Below are 17,474 nucleotides of genomic sequence, written 5' to 3'. Positions count from 1 at the left end.
TATTACATTATCCAAGCTCTCACAGGCTCTCACTCTTTCTCCCAAATTTTAAATTCATTGTTAGGGCTTTCCATGGATTTAAACACAGATATTATCTTTGCTATGATGGGAGGCAAAAGTGCCTAAACACTGGATATTTTGAAAAACTAGCCCCATCATAGAGCCCAAGGGAAAATTAATTCTGCAAATTTGGATCCCACTTGTGCAGATCCCAGAGGTTTCAAAAGTTCATTAGTTTTAATAAAGGATTTAATTTCTCAAGGACTTATATGAGCATTTCTCTGATCCACTAATACTCACACTTCTTATGTAGGAACCATTTTATTTCCCTGTAAGTGTATCAGAGGTTAAGGTTCTTCACCATAACCCTTCTCCTAAATGTCGGCAAGTTTTGTAAAAATACCTCTGCAGGTAATCAGGCACTAAAACTGTCCTTTCTATAATGGGTTTATGGATCAGTTGCCTTAATTCTGCCTTTTGCCACTCTCTGTGCTTGTAATCTTTCCAACCATCTGACCACTTTCTCCATGTAAACCTACTGCAGCCTTATTCTGCAAACACCAGGAGAAATTCTCCAGAGTGGTAGAACTCTAGCTTTTTCTGCCAGTGATATTTCCAGCCCTCTTCCTTTAAAATATCATTTACCTATTCTGAACCAAACAGGAGTGTGATGTAAGGTCGTTTCAGATTCCATAATTATGCCAGAGAAGCATTAAAGGGGAAAGTCTCCACTAAGATCTTGAGCGGTTTAAGCAGTGTGATAGAGTGGCGCGGCTGCCGGCGCTGCCCCCAGCTGTGTTGCTTAGCAACATTTTAATTCAAGAAGAATCGAAGGAGATGAAATCCCTGTGGAGAGGGAAACAGAAATAAGAGGGCCGTTGACAGATGATCTGAGTTGTTTCTTCTAATATACTGTGAAGATCACTGGCTCTTTTCATGAATGATAAATGGACTGTACACAGATCAATGGGTTCAGCAATAAACTGGAACCAGGCTCCATGTCTGAGGTGGTGCAGGCCGAGAGGCCCAAAGATTTACTCATTTAGATGATTGGGAGTGTTTTTTCTTAAAGGTTTCACAAGAGGAAATTGATCTGAACATTTGGTCATCTCTTGCCCTTTTCTGTTGCTGGTGAATAAAAACAGTTTTGGAAATTGAGTCTGTTCTTCCCTCTATTTTTTCCTGTTGTTATTCTTGCTCCCGATAGGGACAGATAACTTGTGACAAAGGGGCCAGACCTCTGAGTTGGAAATGAAGTACCAGCCCTGAATGAGAGGTTCCTAAAGACTGGTGGCCATTAAAAATAAACAAACCCTGCTGATATGACAAACTGGGGCTGGAGCATTTCAGACCCAGCACTATCTCTCTGAATGGTCCTACAGCCTGTGCCCCAGCTCTGGGATGTTGCTGGTGAAAAGCTCCCATGAGCTGATGTTTGCTTGCTTTGGTGTGCAGCTTAATGATTTGTTTCCCCCATCCCTCTTGTGTTTACAGGCTGCCGAAAAGACAAAATTGAGAAACATTCCTGTAAAGTAAGTTATTTTTATATCCCTTTGAAAATGCAAGTTTAACAGCATTGTTGCATACAGTGACTAAAAAGACAGTAAGAAGGGTGATGAAGGAGGTAATGGAGTTCATGTTGCCCCTAATCATAGTAGTAAAAAGGTCAGTATCATTAAGGAAAGCTTTCAGTTCTCATGTGATTTCTCAATGATTGCACTCTTCAAGTTTTATTCCGTTTCCATAAATTAATGTGTTGCCCATGAATAGCTGCCAAATAATCACAATCATGCTCAATACATAGTGCTTCCAGCCTTGGGGAGGTTTATTCATGCTAAAAAGATTATGATTTTTAATTGCAATCCTCGAGAAGGTCTGACGGGGGAAATAACTAGGAATGTGCCAAATAATTTCGAGAAACAATATTTTGCACCTATGTATGAGGGCTTTTCCATCCTGTTGATTAAGAGCTCTTTCTCCCTCTGTGCATGCCCCTCTCTTACACCATACACACATGCACATTTCTGATCTTTGCAGCAGGGCTTTGTAAAGGATGAGCAAGCTACCAGGGAGCAATTTCAGGGGCATTTTATGATAAGTTCTTAAATCTTAGGGCACTAGTGACAACACTCAACCATATATCATTGAATTAAGAAAGGTGCTGTATATATGTCCTGGGTCTTTGAGAAAAGGCATTTTCAGTTAAAGCTAACAGCATCAGTTGTTAAACAGTTATTCTGTTTAAATAATGAATACTTCAGTCCTAATGGGCTCTTATATACCAATAAAAACACATATTTTTGCTTCAGTAGGTTATCATAGCAGTTTAACTGCATCCTAGTAACTGTATATTCCTGTTGCAGACAGAGTTCTTATTTTTATAGTAGTTTGCTGATCTTGCTGACTTCTAGACTGGAGTGTGCTTGTGTTTGTAAGAACATGCACTGACAGGACTCCCCGATCATTGTGTGCTAGCACACATAACAGAAGAGTACAGTTCTATCTGTCATTTGGATTCCATCATGTATAGTCATTTGCACCTTATAAAGTGAACACAAAATGTGTATGAACACTCCTTGGAGTGATTAGGCAATATGTCAGATGACCATAAATCACTCTCTCTTTATGTATCACTCAGTCTGATAAAAATTAGAAATGGGATCAGCAGGGACCTGATAGCATGTGAAACTTGTAATAAGACAAGGGACTTTTCTTGCATATAGGGCTAGTTCGAATTCAGTTCAAGCTGAATTAAAGTCATTGTTAGCTGGTGGTTGTTTAATAGAGAGTGAAATGAGCTGTGTTTCACCTCAGGATCCAGGAGTTGTAAGGTGATGAAATTCATGGGGAACAGATCCAAAATAATCATTTATCATTCATACACTTTTTTAAATATTTTGAGTCAAATTCTCAAGAATAACTTAACTGAATTGTATCTTCCCACTTATAACAGAGACATTGAGTGCTGCAGTTACTAAACACCATGTCTGTCCCACTGATGCCAAATTAATCCACCAGAAATATTTGGGAGTTGGGGAGAAATGGTGATTTAGGTTAAGTAATTTTTTATTGGACTTGAGTAAGGGTAACATTTTGATAGGGAAGAAGGCCAGATGGACAGCCTCACTCTTTCCACCTACATGTGTGTATTTCACCCTGTCATGTTTCCCCCAAGTGGTTGTTTAACTTCTTGACTATGTTCATGGTGGCAGCTTCAATTAGTACCCTAGGGGGATCCATTATACGTATTAATTACACTATGCATAGCAAAACAGCTGAAAAATCTGCCTAGTTTTGTTCAGTGACATGTAACTACTTAAGGTACCTGTATGCAGTTATCATTGTATGCTAAAGCTGTCAGGGCAGAAGAAAGAATAGTGTCTTTAAGGTGGCTGTAGTAGCCATGGATTGCATTTATATAAGTGTCAGAGCCACACTTGGTAGAGCTCAGGCTTGGCCAGCTTTTAGTTGCTGCTTTTGTAGCTCTCGAATGTCAAGGAGAATTTCACTTGAATTTTAATGTTCTTCAGCTATGCAATGTAAAGTTAGTGGCTTCCATTGTCATAAGGGCTGAAAGCTGTACAGATTTCCTCTACCATATGTGACTTATCACATACATTTTTTAAAACACATTTTTATTATTAAGACATATGTGATAGTACACTTCTTCAAATGTGAATTGCTTTTGGCTAAAAGCCATGCACTAATAAGTAGAGTTGAATCTAACTACATTTGACATCTGCTATAATATATATTTTTTTACATATATAAATATATATATAAAATATTGGCAGTTTTCATTAGCATAAAAAATTTCCTTGTTTTTACCTCATGCTGACATAGTTCTTGTATTTCAAAACTGGAAGCATAAATACTCTCTTTTAAAGACTATAGGTTATATAAAGTCCTTGGACAGAGCCAATAGTGCCACTATTTAATGTATTAGTTTAGGAGCATAGTGAACATTTCTACAGAAATGGTCTATTTACTTTCCATTGCTCAGTTCATTAATGTTGCTGGTGTAATGTTTGGTAGGAATTTTACTGTTCTTTTATGTTCTCTTGAATCCCTACAGCATTAAATAAGGTGGAAATACAAGGAAAGTGGGAAAACCAAGGAAGTTTTCTTTTTGCAGTTCAGTAAGGCAGCTGGTTTCTCAATGTCCAAGTGTGTGTTGGTGCTCAGACTATTTTGTGGGAACTTCCTGATGGCCCAAGTAGGTGCAGTGGCACTTGGCTCCTTCAGAAAGACTTGGCATCAATTCCATGGTGCTTGTAGTACTGAAAAGCACAAGGTATCCTCAGAACTCATCTTTATGTATTGGTAACATCATCTGACATAATATTGCTATAAATAAGCACCCAGAAAATAGCTAAGAAATCTCTGTATCTGCAGAACTGATTTTTTTTTTCTTTGTGAAAATAGTGTAGTTAGCTTTTCCAAAAGCATGAGACCCTTTTCTATTGGTGTATGATACCAAAGTGGGCCCCATAACTGCTGAATTGATTACATTTAAGTGATTTGTGCTCTCCTGACCTTGTTGTTTAAGGAGCATTTGCTTTCTCCCATTGGTTTTATCCATGTTTACACTGAGAGTCTGTGGTACAAAAGGGATTTCCTGGTTGTAAAGTCCTACATGCTTATTTACTTGCTGGTCCTTACCAAGCTGTTCCTATCCCTGCATCTGAAAAAGGTCACATGACTTAAACAGTTTTCACTCTAGAGGGTTTATTATTTCTAAAGAGTTGTTACATGAGAGATGTTTTTGAATTAGGGCACATCCAGAGGAATGAATCTTCTATATACCCTGTTATTTGATGCAAGAGGGGAGAAACAGTGATATCATTAAAACCCCACAAGAGCTTTGTTCTGAAACCCAGATTTCTTTCCAAACTTATTTAGACAATAGGAGCTCACATCAGTGTAAAACTTAGAGAAATCATGTTGATGTTGACTTGGATCCCATCACTTGTCCTGAGGTGGGTTGAGCTGCAGGATCCCCCATATGCCCTGTAGTCCTCACTCCCCAGTACAAATGCACTTGGCTTGGCAGCCTCTACATTAATGTGGACTGGAGGTCAACCAGCCCAGTGCTTTATCTCTGCCAGCAGTGGAGGCAAAGAACAGCAATTACAGAGACATCCTCCATGGGGAGTATTCTCCAACCTTCCTGCACACAGAATTTTGCACTTCCAGAAACACACACCCTGTGCTTAGGAGGCACCAATGGACTTACTTTCTATGAAAAGTCTTTCCTGAACTCAGTTTATACCTCCTGTCCCCACAATGTTTTGTGACATTGAGCACCATAGTGTGGGGGGTAGAAGTCTTTTGTTTGTTTTAAACACTTTTCCTCATATTATCACTGGAATCCACTCAAGTAGTTATTCTTTCAGAAAAGAGCAAATAATTAGTCAGTGTTCTTCATTCCTGCTATTACATCCCTCTGTTGTATGGACCAAGGAGTCTTCCTATCCAGATCCACTAATAATGTGGATTAGCCCACCAGGGAGCTATACAGACATAAGGCATGTCTCTCTGCAATTGGGAAGGAAAACTCTATGTCTGCTATGTTGGGCAGACACAGTGTTAGAGAGATAAACATGTTCTTTTCAGGTTTTCCATCCAAGGAGATAAGCTATTTGCATGGCAATGCCCTTCTGACTACAGACTGGATATAATGTCACTCTAAACACATGTCACAAGTTACAGTCATTTGTGAAAATGGCCAGATGGATTCCTTGGGAAAATGTGGGCAGGTGAAAGAATGATTTGCCTAAAACTTGATGTCATCCAAAACTATGAAATACAAAGGTTTTGTAAGAAAGAAATTAGAATTTTAAATTGAAAATGAATGCAATTAAGAGTGTAGTCATGTAGTCCATGAAATTCTGTAGAACTGTGAAAATATTGGATGCGACTTCTTGCTTCAGGGAAGAATACATTGCCTTCCTTGAGTGTCCTTTATACTCCTTTCTTTTATAGTCCCTTTTAAAATCTTCAGTAGAAAGTAATGACATTTTCCCCAAACACCTGCATGTGTTTAAATTTGCTGTAGTTTTAATGACTTCCAGATACATGTTTTGAGATTATAGCTTGTGTTAAAATCTCACTGCTTTTTATCTTTTCAAAATATATTTGTTTTCCATCAGCCACAAGTTTGTTAACCAGAAAGATTTCTGGTGTTTATTGTCTTTTCCTGCCATAAAATTCATTTTCTCCTCTGAAGAGCATCTGACTTGACTTGGTATGGTTTTCTGTCCAACCATCGTTGGAAATGCAATCCATTAACATTTGATATCTTGACATTTCAATTGACCTCTCATTTGCAAAGCGCAGTGGTATTTTTCGTGGCCTTTTCATCCTTGATTATACATGGGATAGGAGTGCCTGTTTCTCCTGACTGCACTTTAAAAATATCTTTGTTTTACCAGCTGGAGTGGCACCTTGTTTTTACCTCCCTGGCTAGACCTTATTCTGCATGGAAGGTCTGAGGTCTAAGCAAGTCATGCAGAGCCAAAGGATTTTCTTATTGACTCACTAAGCAGGAGGGTGAGCAGGTCAGGCACTGAGGGTCAGTTAACGTATGCAGCAATAGCAGTAACCATAAACAGATCTCCTGCTCCCACTGGCAAAAATGCAGGCCAGTGGACTGGCTCTGAAAGTTGTTTTGTTTTTGACCAGCCAGATCAGGCACTTGTACCCAGTGGAAGTAGGGAAGAGGCAGCATGCTGTCAGTACACATGGAGCTCTTCCACTGCAGGGTATCTCTTGGCCTGTGTTTAAAAAGGGGTGAAAAAAGTGTGCCATTACAAGGTTGAAAAAGCCTCCCATTCATGGATAATTGTATGGGAGGATGGCCACATATACGTATGTGTAAGAGAGTCAATTTAACTTCAATATAAGGAAAACATTTTTAACACGAGGATGATGAAATACTGTCACAGGTTGCCCAGAGAGGTGATAGATCCTTTCCCCTGAAAACATTCGAGGTCAGGTTGGACAGGATTCTTGGCAACCTGATCTAGTTGAAGCTGTCCCTGCTCAGGGGGACAGGGGGTTTGGACCAGATGGCCTTTATAAGATCCTTTCCAACCCAAACCATTTCATCGTTCCATGTGTGTAAATATATATATATATATATGTACTTACATACATGAATACATAGGAACCTATGGGCCATAGGTACCTATGGACATTTGTCTATATGGACAGGACATTTGCTAAAGGACTTAAACCAGTTTTAAAGAAACAAAAAACCCTGCTATAACTCATTCTCAGTAAAGCTCTCAAGCAATCTCCACGTATCACCTGTTTGTCTCTGACTCTAAACATTCCTTCCTCACATTTCTCTTCAGACTATTTCTGGCAAACTACTAAATCAGAAAGGACCAATTCAATTAGTTCTACAAATCCATTATAACATAGTGCCTAAACTGCCTGCCCATATTCATTTCTCAAAGAAATCCATTCATATTTATGTTTTAATACTTTAAGATTAGCATGCAAAAGCACTCGAATCTCCAGCAGAAATCCAGGAAAAAGCCTGCTCACAGGTAATTATAGACAATGTTCTTTAGCCCTGGATCCTCCTAGTGTGTCCACTGTAGCATCCTCACAGGTGCAGTGATTGGTCAATGGGATTGCTTTGTTGCTCCAGCAATAAGGCCCCTCCAAAATGTCACAAACTGCCCAAAGGCCCCAGGCTGCCAGCTGGGCTCCGTGGTGGAGCCTGTGCAGACCCACCACGCTCACAGCGGAGTTGGCACCTGCAGTGTCGCTCTGGGACCAAGAGCCACAGGCTGCTGCTGATTTCCAGTGAGCTTTCTTTAGGGGCTGCATTTCCTCAGCAGAACGGGGACTCTAGAAATGTTACAAAGGATTACTTTACTCTCACAAGTTAAAGGTTAGTGTTGGAAATGGATTATAGAACTTCTGCTTTTCAACTGTTTGCAAAGAAACGCACATATTAAATCTTTTTGATGATATTGCATTAATCCCTAAATACTGACTTTTATGTAAATTTTGACTCTTGCAAAGCTCCGACAATTCAGCTATCCCCATGTGGTTTTATCAGAGTTCAATTGCTCCTTTAGATCTTTTTTCCTTTTTGCAGTGCCATTTGCTTTACTCCGAAGTCATCACAGCAGCTAGAAGATGTAGTACTTTAGACATAAAATAATAACTCTATTTAATATTTTACCTTTATTTTCTGAATTTGTTCCTCTGACACATCTTGTTAGATAAATTTTTATCAGTCCAAAGGATAACCACAGTAGGGCTATTTTTATTTCTAGGGAAATGATGCATGATAACTACTGGCAGGGCCCAAAGCAGTAAATCAGTCTTGTTCCAACCACAAAATGTATTAAAAGTCTGTAGCCTGGGGTAATAAGTTATAATTTAGTTGACTAGCAGTTTGTTTGGACTTAAAAATGTACAAATGAGTCACATTGGCTGAGTCCTGAAATATAAAACAGGTAGTGCTTTATTAAGGTTTTCAGCTACTGCCACAACAAGTACCTGGAGAGAGCACATGTTTCTCAAATGGGCATAATGCACTTTTATAGTGAAACGCTTCTGATTTGATTGTGTAATTTATAGGAGATGGTTAAATTATCACATGGTCTGTATAGTGCACAGTGTTTGCTGACAAGACAATGAGATGGACAGACCCTGAGAGCTCGTTTACCTTATCTCTCACAAATCTGAATGCACACCATCGATCTCAGCACCGCTGGCTGTATCCAGCTCTGAGATGCCCCTCAGCTGCTGAGGTGCTCAGTAGCCATCACAGAACTTCAAGCACCTGGAGAACCCTATATTTGGATCCTTATATTTACAGAGATATGTATGTACCAACTGATCAATGCTAATCATGCATTTCTGTTTGCGTTTTAATTGGGTCATTTCTGTTATTTTTCAAAACATTTTTACCCCTTCATTGTGATGCAGCTTGTCAAGATTAAATTTAGGTCCATTTTTAAAAACTGTGAAAAAATGAAAGTTAGAGCCAAACAAAACCTTATTTTGCCTGGCTCTTTTTCATGGGAAAAAAAAAAAAGTTAGTTAATACCGATTTTTTTTCCAGTTTTAGTATGTATCTCCTGTTGATCAAAGAAGCAGCCATTTGTTCCTCCTCACTCTTCCTGTGCTTTTGATCCTTTTAGATTTTATATTTGTCTTCCCGGATATTATTTTTGATTTTAAATTACTTATCATTTATTCAAATCATTATTCCAAGTGTTTGCTTTGGGCATTGCATCAAATAGCAACTATTTTCTAACTACCTGTGATATTTTTGATATTTTGATATTAATGCTTTAAAAATGTGTTTCCAATATTGCAACTAATCAACAAATGCTAGGACAACTGAAGGGAAGTTCTGATCCTGATAGAACTGGGAGAACCCATGCTGATGATTTCAGGACAGCTCGCTGAATCCAGCATAGGAACCAGCATTCAGATCTCATACCTCTGAATTTCACTGTCACACCATTTTTGTGCTACTGGAAGATAAATTACCAGAGCAAAACTGTTGCTTTTAGAGGATGTATAAGACTATTTGGTGTAGATAGATTCAAGCATGTACTAGACACTATGCAGGTGAAGATCCCTGTCTTGGAAAGCTTGGTAAGAGAAAGTGGATAAAACTACAATGCAGTGGGATTCCACTGAAACTGTATCTTTGAAATTTGTAATTCCCCAGCTGTATCTGAAATCTGTGGGCTGGTGTCTGCTGTCCTTTGGACTGTAAAACTTCACAAATTGGCCCTGGCATTTCTCCTACTTCTCCTTGGTGTGCAAGGGGACAATGAAATTTCCTTTTCTTTCTGGCTTGTGGCCTTGTGGTGAGGATCCTCTGTTTAGTATGATCAAGAAAATAGGTCTGAGTAAACATGGTTCTCCTTGTTATCACCTTTTAAATGCCCCAAATAATGTGCTGCTATATTGCAAAAGATCCTTTACTTCAGCAGTGAGTAAGTGAAAGAAAAGGAAAACAGGTGTCTTTCAAGCATTTCTTTTAATACAACTACAAAAAATAATGATCTTGTTCTAAGTGAAAGAGGTAGAAAAATATTCCAGTCATTTATGACCAATGAATTCAAAAGAAAGGCAAAGCTAGATAATGTTTCAGGAAATAACACTGCTACAAGGTTAATTTTGCCTAGTACAACATTTCCTAGTATTGAATTGCCTGATATACTCCCTCAGGGATTGCTCTTGCGCTTGCAATAATCGAGGCTGATTTTATTGGAAAATCACCTCTGGATGAAAGGCATACTCTAGACAGAATTCTGCATGGGTGCAAATAGGTTTTTGGTGCCAATGCCATGTTGCCCAGGCCAGCACAGTTATAGTTCCCAATCTGTCTGTGCAGTCAAGCAGCAAATTCATTAGCAACCCTTCTGGCAGGATAGAAAAATAGACATATTAGGGAAATTTAGTTTGAATTGTTTTCAGGATTTGTTGGATAACAGTTCGGTAATCAAATTGCGCCTCCTAACAAGAATATTAAACATTTTTATCAATAGTGGCAGGAAAGCTGCAGATATTTTAAGTGCAGAGCGCTGTGCTGTAACGTGTGGCTACCAGAGATCACGGATGGAAGGAGATTATCATGGGTGCAGCGGGGTGCTTGTGATGTGGGGCTGCGTTCTGCGCTGTGCTGAGCTGTGCAGCTCTCCATTGCCCTGCATCAGCTCTGCAGGGCCCTGCCAGCTCTGTCACTGCAGGAAGGCTGTGGGGGACAGCGCCCTGCTCCCTGGCCGTGGCACTGGGTGCAGGTCTGTGCAGCAGCTCCCCAGCCTTGTGGAGTGGGGACTGAGCATATTGTCACCCCAGCGCGCTCTGCCTGCAGCCGTGGAGGGATGCAGACCGGGGCCCGCCGCTGACCTTGGAGCACGAGGAGGCTGCAGGAGCGCTGGGAAAAGGCTGATTCAGAGAGACAGATTAGTGAGGAAGAAAAATCAAAGAGATTGGCACAAGGACGGTGGAAAAAAATCTTTCTGAAGAAAGGAGGTTTTTTTGCACTCAATGCCAACAGCAGACCCTTATAATCAGGTTCATCTGGCCACACACCAACAGCAGCAAGAGAAAAAAAATACTGGATGCTGCTTGCGCACCAAGGTCTATGCAAAAGCTAGTGTTCTGCTGGGAAAATACAGAGCATGTGCTAGAATTCATTAAAGAAAAAATTACATTAAGCTCAGAGAAGAGACAGGGTTGAAAATTAGGATTGTAAAAAATAATCTGTATCCACTGTACCCTAATTCCTGTTGTTTTCATGACTGTTTCACTGAGAAGAGGAGAGCCACTCTCAGTATCAATCACAGTAAGCTATTTAGACACAGAAATAAGTGGCATATGGCTTAGCACTTTTGGGTCTAGCAATCAAGTAGCAACCTCCTGCAATACAACTGCAGTTTGGTTCCCAATGGGCTTCACTTTGATGATTAGATATATTGAGTTCCCTGTGTCATTCAAAGACAGCAGAATTTCATACAAGTTGGTGTTAGCTTCCTCTCACTTCATTTCAATTTTCAATAACCAGTGTCATCACATGTAACAGCTTCTTCGTAATGGAACTTCATGTCAAATCAGATTTGTCCTTCAAGTAAAAGAGGGCTGTAAAAAGTCTTCTGAAATACTGATGTCTGGAAAATGGGAAGGGATTTTTTATTTATTTCTCCTAAAGATTCTTCAGTGCCCAATCCCCAGATCATTGAGGAAAACTCAAAAATGAGGGTTTAGAACTGCATTTGGGGGTGGTCTTAGAGTGCTTCACAGGATTTACCCAGATGCTTGCTGAAGTTATTGTTGTGATAAGTAAATAGAAGCTATTTGGTCAGTCATATTTGAAATCAGAGCTATGGTATTTAAAGACAAGTTCTGTGTAAGCGGAGCTAGATTAGAGGAGAATGTGGACTTCAAATATTAATTGATCCCTCTGTATTTCAGAATGGCATCTATTAAATATGAATATGCTTTACTAACAGAGAACTTTTATTTTCTGGGTCTTTACCTTCTCTCCATCAGCTCTAGCCCATCCATGGGCAGTAGGGAGATGTCCTTGCAGGCAGAGGGAGGGAGCCAAGGGCTTTGCCTGCTGGAGGATGAAGGCATGGACCCTACCTGAGGTCAGGATATGGGGAAGAGCAGGGAGAAAGTCAAAGAGTAAAAAGCCCAGAACATGCATCATGGTGAGCATAAACCTACAAGACAAGTGTTCGCCTTTTCTGCCAGGGGTATTTCTGGAGAAATCTTGTCTTGGAGAATATTTTGCCCATTCCAGAGCTTGAAGCTGTATCCTCCCAATGGGCCAATCCCACTCTCTATTTATTGCCCCTTCTCTGTAAATTGACCAAGTGGAGGAATTCTTTCACAGTCTACCAAGTATTACACACAACCTGTGTGTAGAGATTCACCTGTCAGCTTTCCATATAGCATGTCCCATGCATGTGGATTGTGCCAGAGAGTGCAGCAGCACAAGCAGTGTCTTTAAAAGGAAAATTCTGGTTCACATGCCCACCACCAAACACTTACTGTATTTCACAATTAGTCTTAATATGCTGTAAGAAGAGCAATTGCAGACAAATACCTCACAGCTTTATAATCCCAACATGTAACAAGTAGCAAAGATGATATGGCTGCCTGTGTCACATACTCAACACTGCCCATCCCAGAGTTTTATTTCTTGGCAGTTTCCTGCAATTTTTTGAAATATTTTCTTGATGTGACAAAGTCACTTCAATTACACAGTCATTATAAGTTTTGCCAAGGTTGACTATGGATCATTTTGTGTTCATTAGAGCACAAAATTAGAATTTTCATTGCAGCAACTGTAAACAGTATTGGCTCAAAAGAGTCAAGCTTTCTTCCCTCCATAAAATCTTGGATAAGCTGCAACTGAGGACTTCCTCTTTTTTTAACAGATTTTAATTTATTTTTTTTAACTGCCTTTTGTGTTGTTGAATTTTTTCCTTCTTCTTTCTAGTTATGGATGTATTTGTTTAACTGAATAACCCCTTCCCTTCAAAATGATGACATTGCCACTGTGCACATGAACAAGCAGGTGCAGTCAGTGTTTCTAAAGCTGTGAATATATTATTTCTTCAGCTTCTTGAATGTTCCAGCTTGGTGCTTGTCACTTCAGACCCAGTCAGGGCTGTAAAAACCATAAATAGGAAATAACTTTTTTGTTTCAAAAATACTTCTTCATCTCCTGAAGTCCCACTAAGCCCCATTAAGTTTTCATGTAACTAATATCAGAGTTTATTACTTGAGTAATAATTAAAGTTTCTATTTCGTATTCTCATTAATTTGTGGATATATGTGATTGACTTTGCTCATCACACCTATATAAATATACAGAAATTGCACCAAAAAAAGATCATTTTATGCAAAAATTGAGCTAATACGAGTAAATCTAGCAGAGAGCATTGCAAGCATTGGAATAAAAACCCAGAAGGTTTCCAGAGAAGTCCATGCTTTTGAAAACTATTTAGAAAGTATAAGACTTTGGCTTTTAACATCTGTCTTTGGAAAAATAAATAAGATAGAGAAAAGCATCTTGGAGAGAAGGAGATTACATTTCTCTCTTCTATTTCTATTACTTTATTTTTTCTATTACTATTACTTTAGTAATTTATTTTAGGTTAATTTGACCTTCATATTGCTAATTTAGCATATTAGAAACAATGGTGTAGTAAATAGTGGAATAGTGATTTAGTAGAAAATAAAACCAGAATGCTTTATCTGCTAATTCTCTGGGCTGAAGGTGGACCAATGCTGCTCTACCTTTCTTTTCTTTTTTTGTCTGTTAGGATTAGGGAGCTCGTGTGACTCCTCGCTTGTGCTTCACTTGGAGGAATTTCCAGGCTTTGTATTTAAACTAATATTTATTTACAAGGAAGGAGAGACAACAGAGACTATTACAAAAGTAACAAAGAACTTCAAGAGGCATCTCTGTCAGAGCTTGCACAGCAGCAGTGCTCTGCCTTGCTGCTACAAATCCGTGGAGTGCATGCTTCTCTTGGCATGTGGCAAGCTCATGTCTTGCCAATGGGATGCCCAGTCCTTAGCAATTTATTTATTTTTAGCTGTAATATGTCATGATAATGTCAGTCAGGATAAGATATGTCAGCAAATGCACCAACAGGCTTTATCAACTTATACCTCTTAACAAAACCTGGGGCTACAATGAGTGGGGACAGCAAATACACAGTAGAGACATATCTCTTCCTCTTAAAGAAATGCATTTAACAAGGTTATATACTTGTTTCACTCCAAGTTTGCAATTATCACCCCATGAACACATAATGAAATCATCCAAGTGACAGATAATGTGTTGCAATATATGTAGTTAGATTTTTTTGTAGATTAAACACACTGTTAGATATAAGGAGGCACAGCTACAGTAATATATTTTGTAGGAATCAGTGTAGTCTGAATAATGTGAGAGATCACAGAAATACCATTCTTTTGTGTGAAGGATATATGTTTGTGAATGCATGTATGTGCATGCAGGAATGCAAATTGCTAAGTGGAAAGATTAGCAAATTGTGGATTGTGGAAGTCTAACTGTGTATAGTAGAAAAATTTCCTTCAATGCATATATAAAGGTTTGATGCTGCAACTTTATTCTCTACCCTATAATTTCACACTAGCTGGCATAAATTAGCAAGCTAGGAGTCTAAATATATGTGTCTGACATGCTTCTCAAAAGAAATATGAAAAATGCACATGGTGAAACAGGAGTAGTTGTGTGTGTAAAATATCTTTGCTTTCTTGCAACTAGGTTACATTTAAGTCAAGGAATGGAAAGAAAAATCCTTCAACTGCACTTTATCTGGTTGATTGTAGTCTGGAGTTCTCTGAATATATTTCTTTTGAACTTCTGTGTTAAGAACCTGGCAATGCCAAACTTCTTCTCTACCAAATGTGATAATTTCTGAATCTAGACAGAGGCTTACTTGAATTAATGTGCTCAGTGGTTTGGTGGAAATCAGTAATATGATGAGGTACAGGGAAGGGGGAAGGCAGGCCTTCCACATTTGTTTATTCTGGATAAATGGTGCCCATTAATCTATCAGGAAAATAGGGAATTAGCAGTTCCACAGTTGCAAATTTAGCAGTTGCTAGCATGCACAGATGGTCTTTCAGTGTTTTAAGATTTTCCAGTCTTTTGATATTGATACCAACATTGAAAAGTAGCCCATGTGTTGCTAATGTTTTTCTGGAATAGCCATAGAAAATTAACATTGTATATTTTGGATTGTTCCATTTCCTCTTGGTTATTTGCAGAAAGATTTCTAATCTGAAAGGTGAAGCTTTTATGCTCTGTCTGTCTTTGGTTATTTTAAGAAACATGACGAGAGTTTGGTTTTCTAAAATGAGGACAGGAATCATATTCAGGCAAAGGTACTGGGACAAAAGGGACTCTTACATGTGATTTTGGTTGAACAAATTTTGCAGGTTGGTAGTCCAAACTGCCTTCCTTCTTTGTACAGTGGTGTTCTAAAAGCCAGGATGTTGAGTTGCTCCTTGATGGAGTGTTATTTATTCTTATTCTGCTTTTCAGTCACTGTATCTTAACTGGAGCTGGGAATCTGACCCTGGCAATGTCTCCATTCAGTGTTTAAGGGCATGAAGTAAAGAGGGGAGGATAATGTCATCTGCTTAATTTGCATTTTGCTTGGTTGAGTCTTTAAAGACCATGTTGAAATATTTCACAGAGGAAATCACAGAATAATTCTTGCTAGCTCTACTTTTAATTTATTCTCCAATGACTCAGGGGTTGCACTACTTTAATGCTGTTCTGAAATGTGCCTTCAGCAGTCCTGTAGTGCACAATCACATGTACACAGGTCAAAGATGTCTTTGACTACACACAGCCCAAGGTGCTTTGTATGAAAAATCAGTAAAAACTGTTGGGGGAAAAAAATAAATTAGGAAAATTAAGAAAAAAATATCTAAGTACAATATGAATTTTAATATGGTGAAAAAAGGTCTGAGATGATAAGGTGAAAGTTTTAGATGTGATACAGAAATACAGTATAGTGGTGCTTCCAGTGTATCCAGTTGTATAGGTCTGGTTTGAATAGATCACTGTGGAGCCAGACAGACAAGCAGATGGGCAGGACAGTCACACAGATAGATAGGGGTATTTGATACAGGTGAGTCAAATATATGGGAGATTAGGGCATATAGGTGTGCTTTTTTTTCTCTATTTTTTTTCTTTTTTTTTTCTTTTTGTTTTGTAATAAAACAAGGCAAATGAGAAAAACATGAAGAATTAAATATTAGCTGCTAACAAGAAAAATTTATAGTTATGGTTCAGCAGAAATCTTCCTCATCATCTGTGAGGATACCACAGAAGAGACCTGAAAGCATCTTCTTGCTCTAGACTGTAGTTTCCATCTCTGCAGAGAGGAAGATTTCATGTACCACCCAAAACCAGAACCTGTTTCTGTTTTATAAGCAGGGAGGAAAAAATTTAGTTTTATTTCCCAGGTAAACAGGTTCTTTAGCTTAAGCCATACCTGTGCTATCAGTTAGAAGAATTATACCACACATTTTGAAGCTAAGCTTTCTATTTATTCATCCCATGAGGGTGGTTGCCTTTTCTGCAACTGATTGTGTGGTGTGTAATCCATTATAACCATCTGATCTTTCTGTAGAAAGCTACCTCACTGGTCATTCCTTGCCTTGTATTGTTCCTGCTGAATTTCTGTGATAAACTCTAGTGCCTTGTGCTTGTCCACAGTGAATTTTACACAATTTCTTTAAATCTTGGCTCCACTTCATCAGGATCTTTTCATATTCTGACCCATCTTCCAAAATACTTGTACACCTTCTCACATGGGTATTGTTTGCTTATTTTGCAAGCTGTTCTCCCATCCAAAGTGGTCATGGTATTTTAAAATGTTCATGTTTATTGTTTAGTTACTGTGGCAGTAGCCAGGCTGTAGTCTTGGCAGATGTTTCTTGCCAGATCTATAATAACGAAGAGATAAAATACTGATGATGATTTGAGAGATTTAAGTGATCCATAAGATACAAGTTTACCTGAATGAATAAACTCTCTAAACTTTTGAAATGGATGCAAATCTTATCACTTCTTATGGAAGTCTGAAGATCTTGGAGGATATGAACTTTTCAGCTTTTTTGCACAAATGTGAAACTTTCATTTAGCAAGCCACAGAAATTTACAAATTACTCCCTACAATACATTTCAAAGTCCCTCACCAGCAATTAAAGGCTCTGCAGCTCTGACTGTTTTCTAACCTACCACATGAGAATTTCATTAAGTACTGCCCACTGTCAATGTTCTTGCAGAACTTGGCAATTCTTTAGTTTTATGTGTACCTTTTTGTTATGAAAATTGTATTGAGAAAAATCCCAGATTTCTAGTCTACGTGACATTTAAGAGATTATTGCAGATCCTATACCACTGAGGGACAGAGATGCAT

At 38.7% G+C, this 17,474-nt stretch overlaps 1 protein-coding gene across 5 annotated transcripts in view; it reads left to right on the top strand.

The window, feature by feature from the left end:
- Nucleotides 1-17,474, top strand: part of AFF2 (ALF transcription elongation factor 2) — a 334,068-nt gene that overhangs the window by 250,484 nt on the left and 66,110 nt on the right. For all 5 annotated transcript variants that reach the window (XM_079319011.1, XM_079319010.1, XM_079319012.1 and 2 more), the window contains exon 9: nucleotides 1,495-1,532. In XM_079319011.1, coding sequence (XP_079175137.1) covers nucleotides 1,495-1,532 — 38 coding nt within the window. The remainder of the gene's footprint in view (nucleotides 1-1,494; nucleotides 1,533-17,474) is intronic.

This window comes from Erithacus rubecula, assembly GCF_903797595.1.
Source record: "Erithacus rubecula genome assembly, chromosome: 15".
In the NCBI taxonomy this organism is placed as follows: domain Eukaryota; kingdom Metazoa; phylum Chordata; class Aves; order Passeriformes; family Muscicapidae; genus Erithacus; species Erithacus rubecula.
Note: the sequence above shows the minus strand (reverse complement) of the source record. Positions and strands in the feature narration are given on the sequence as shown.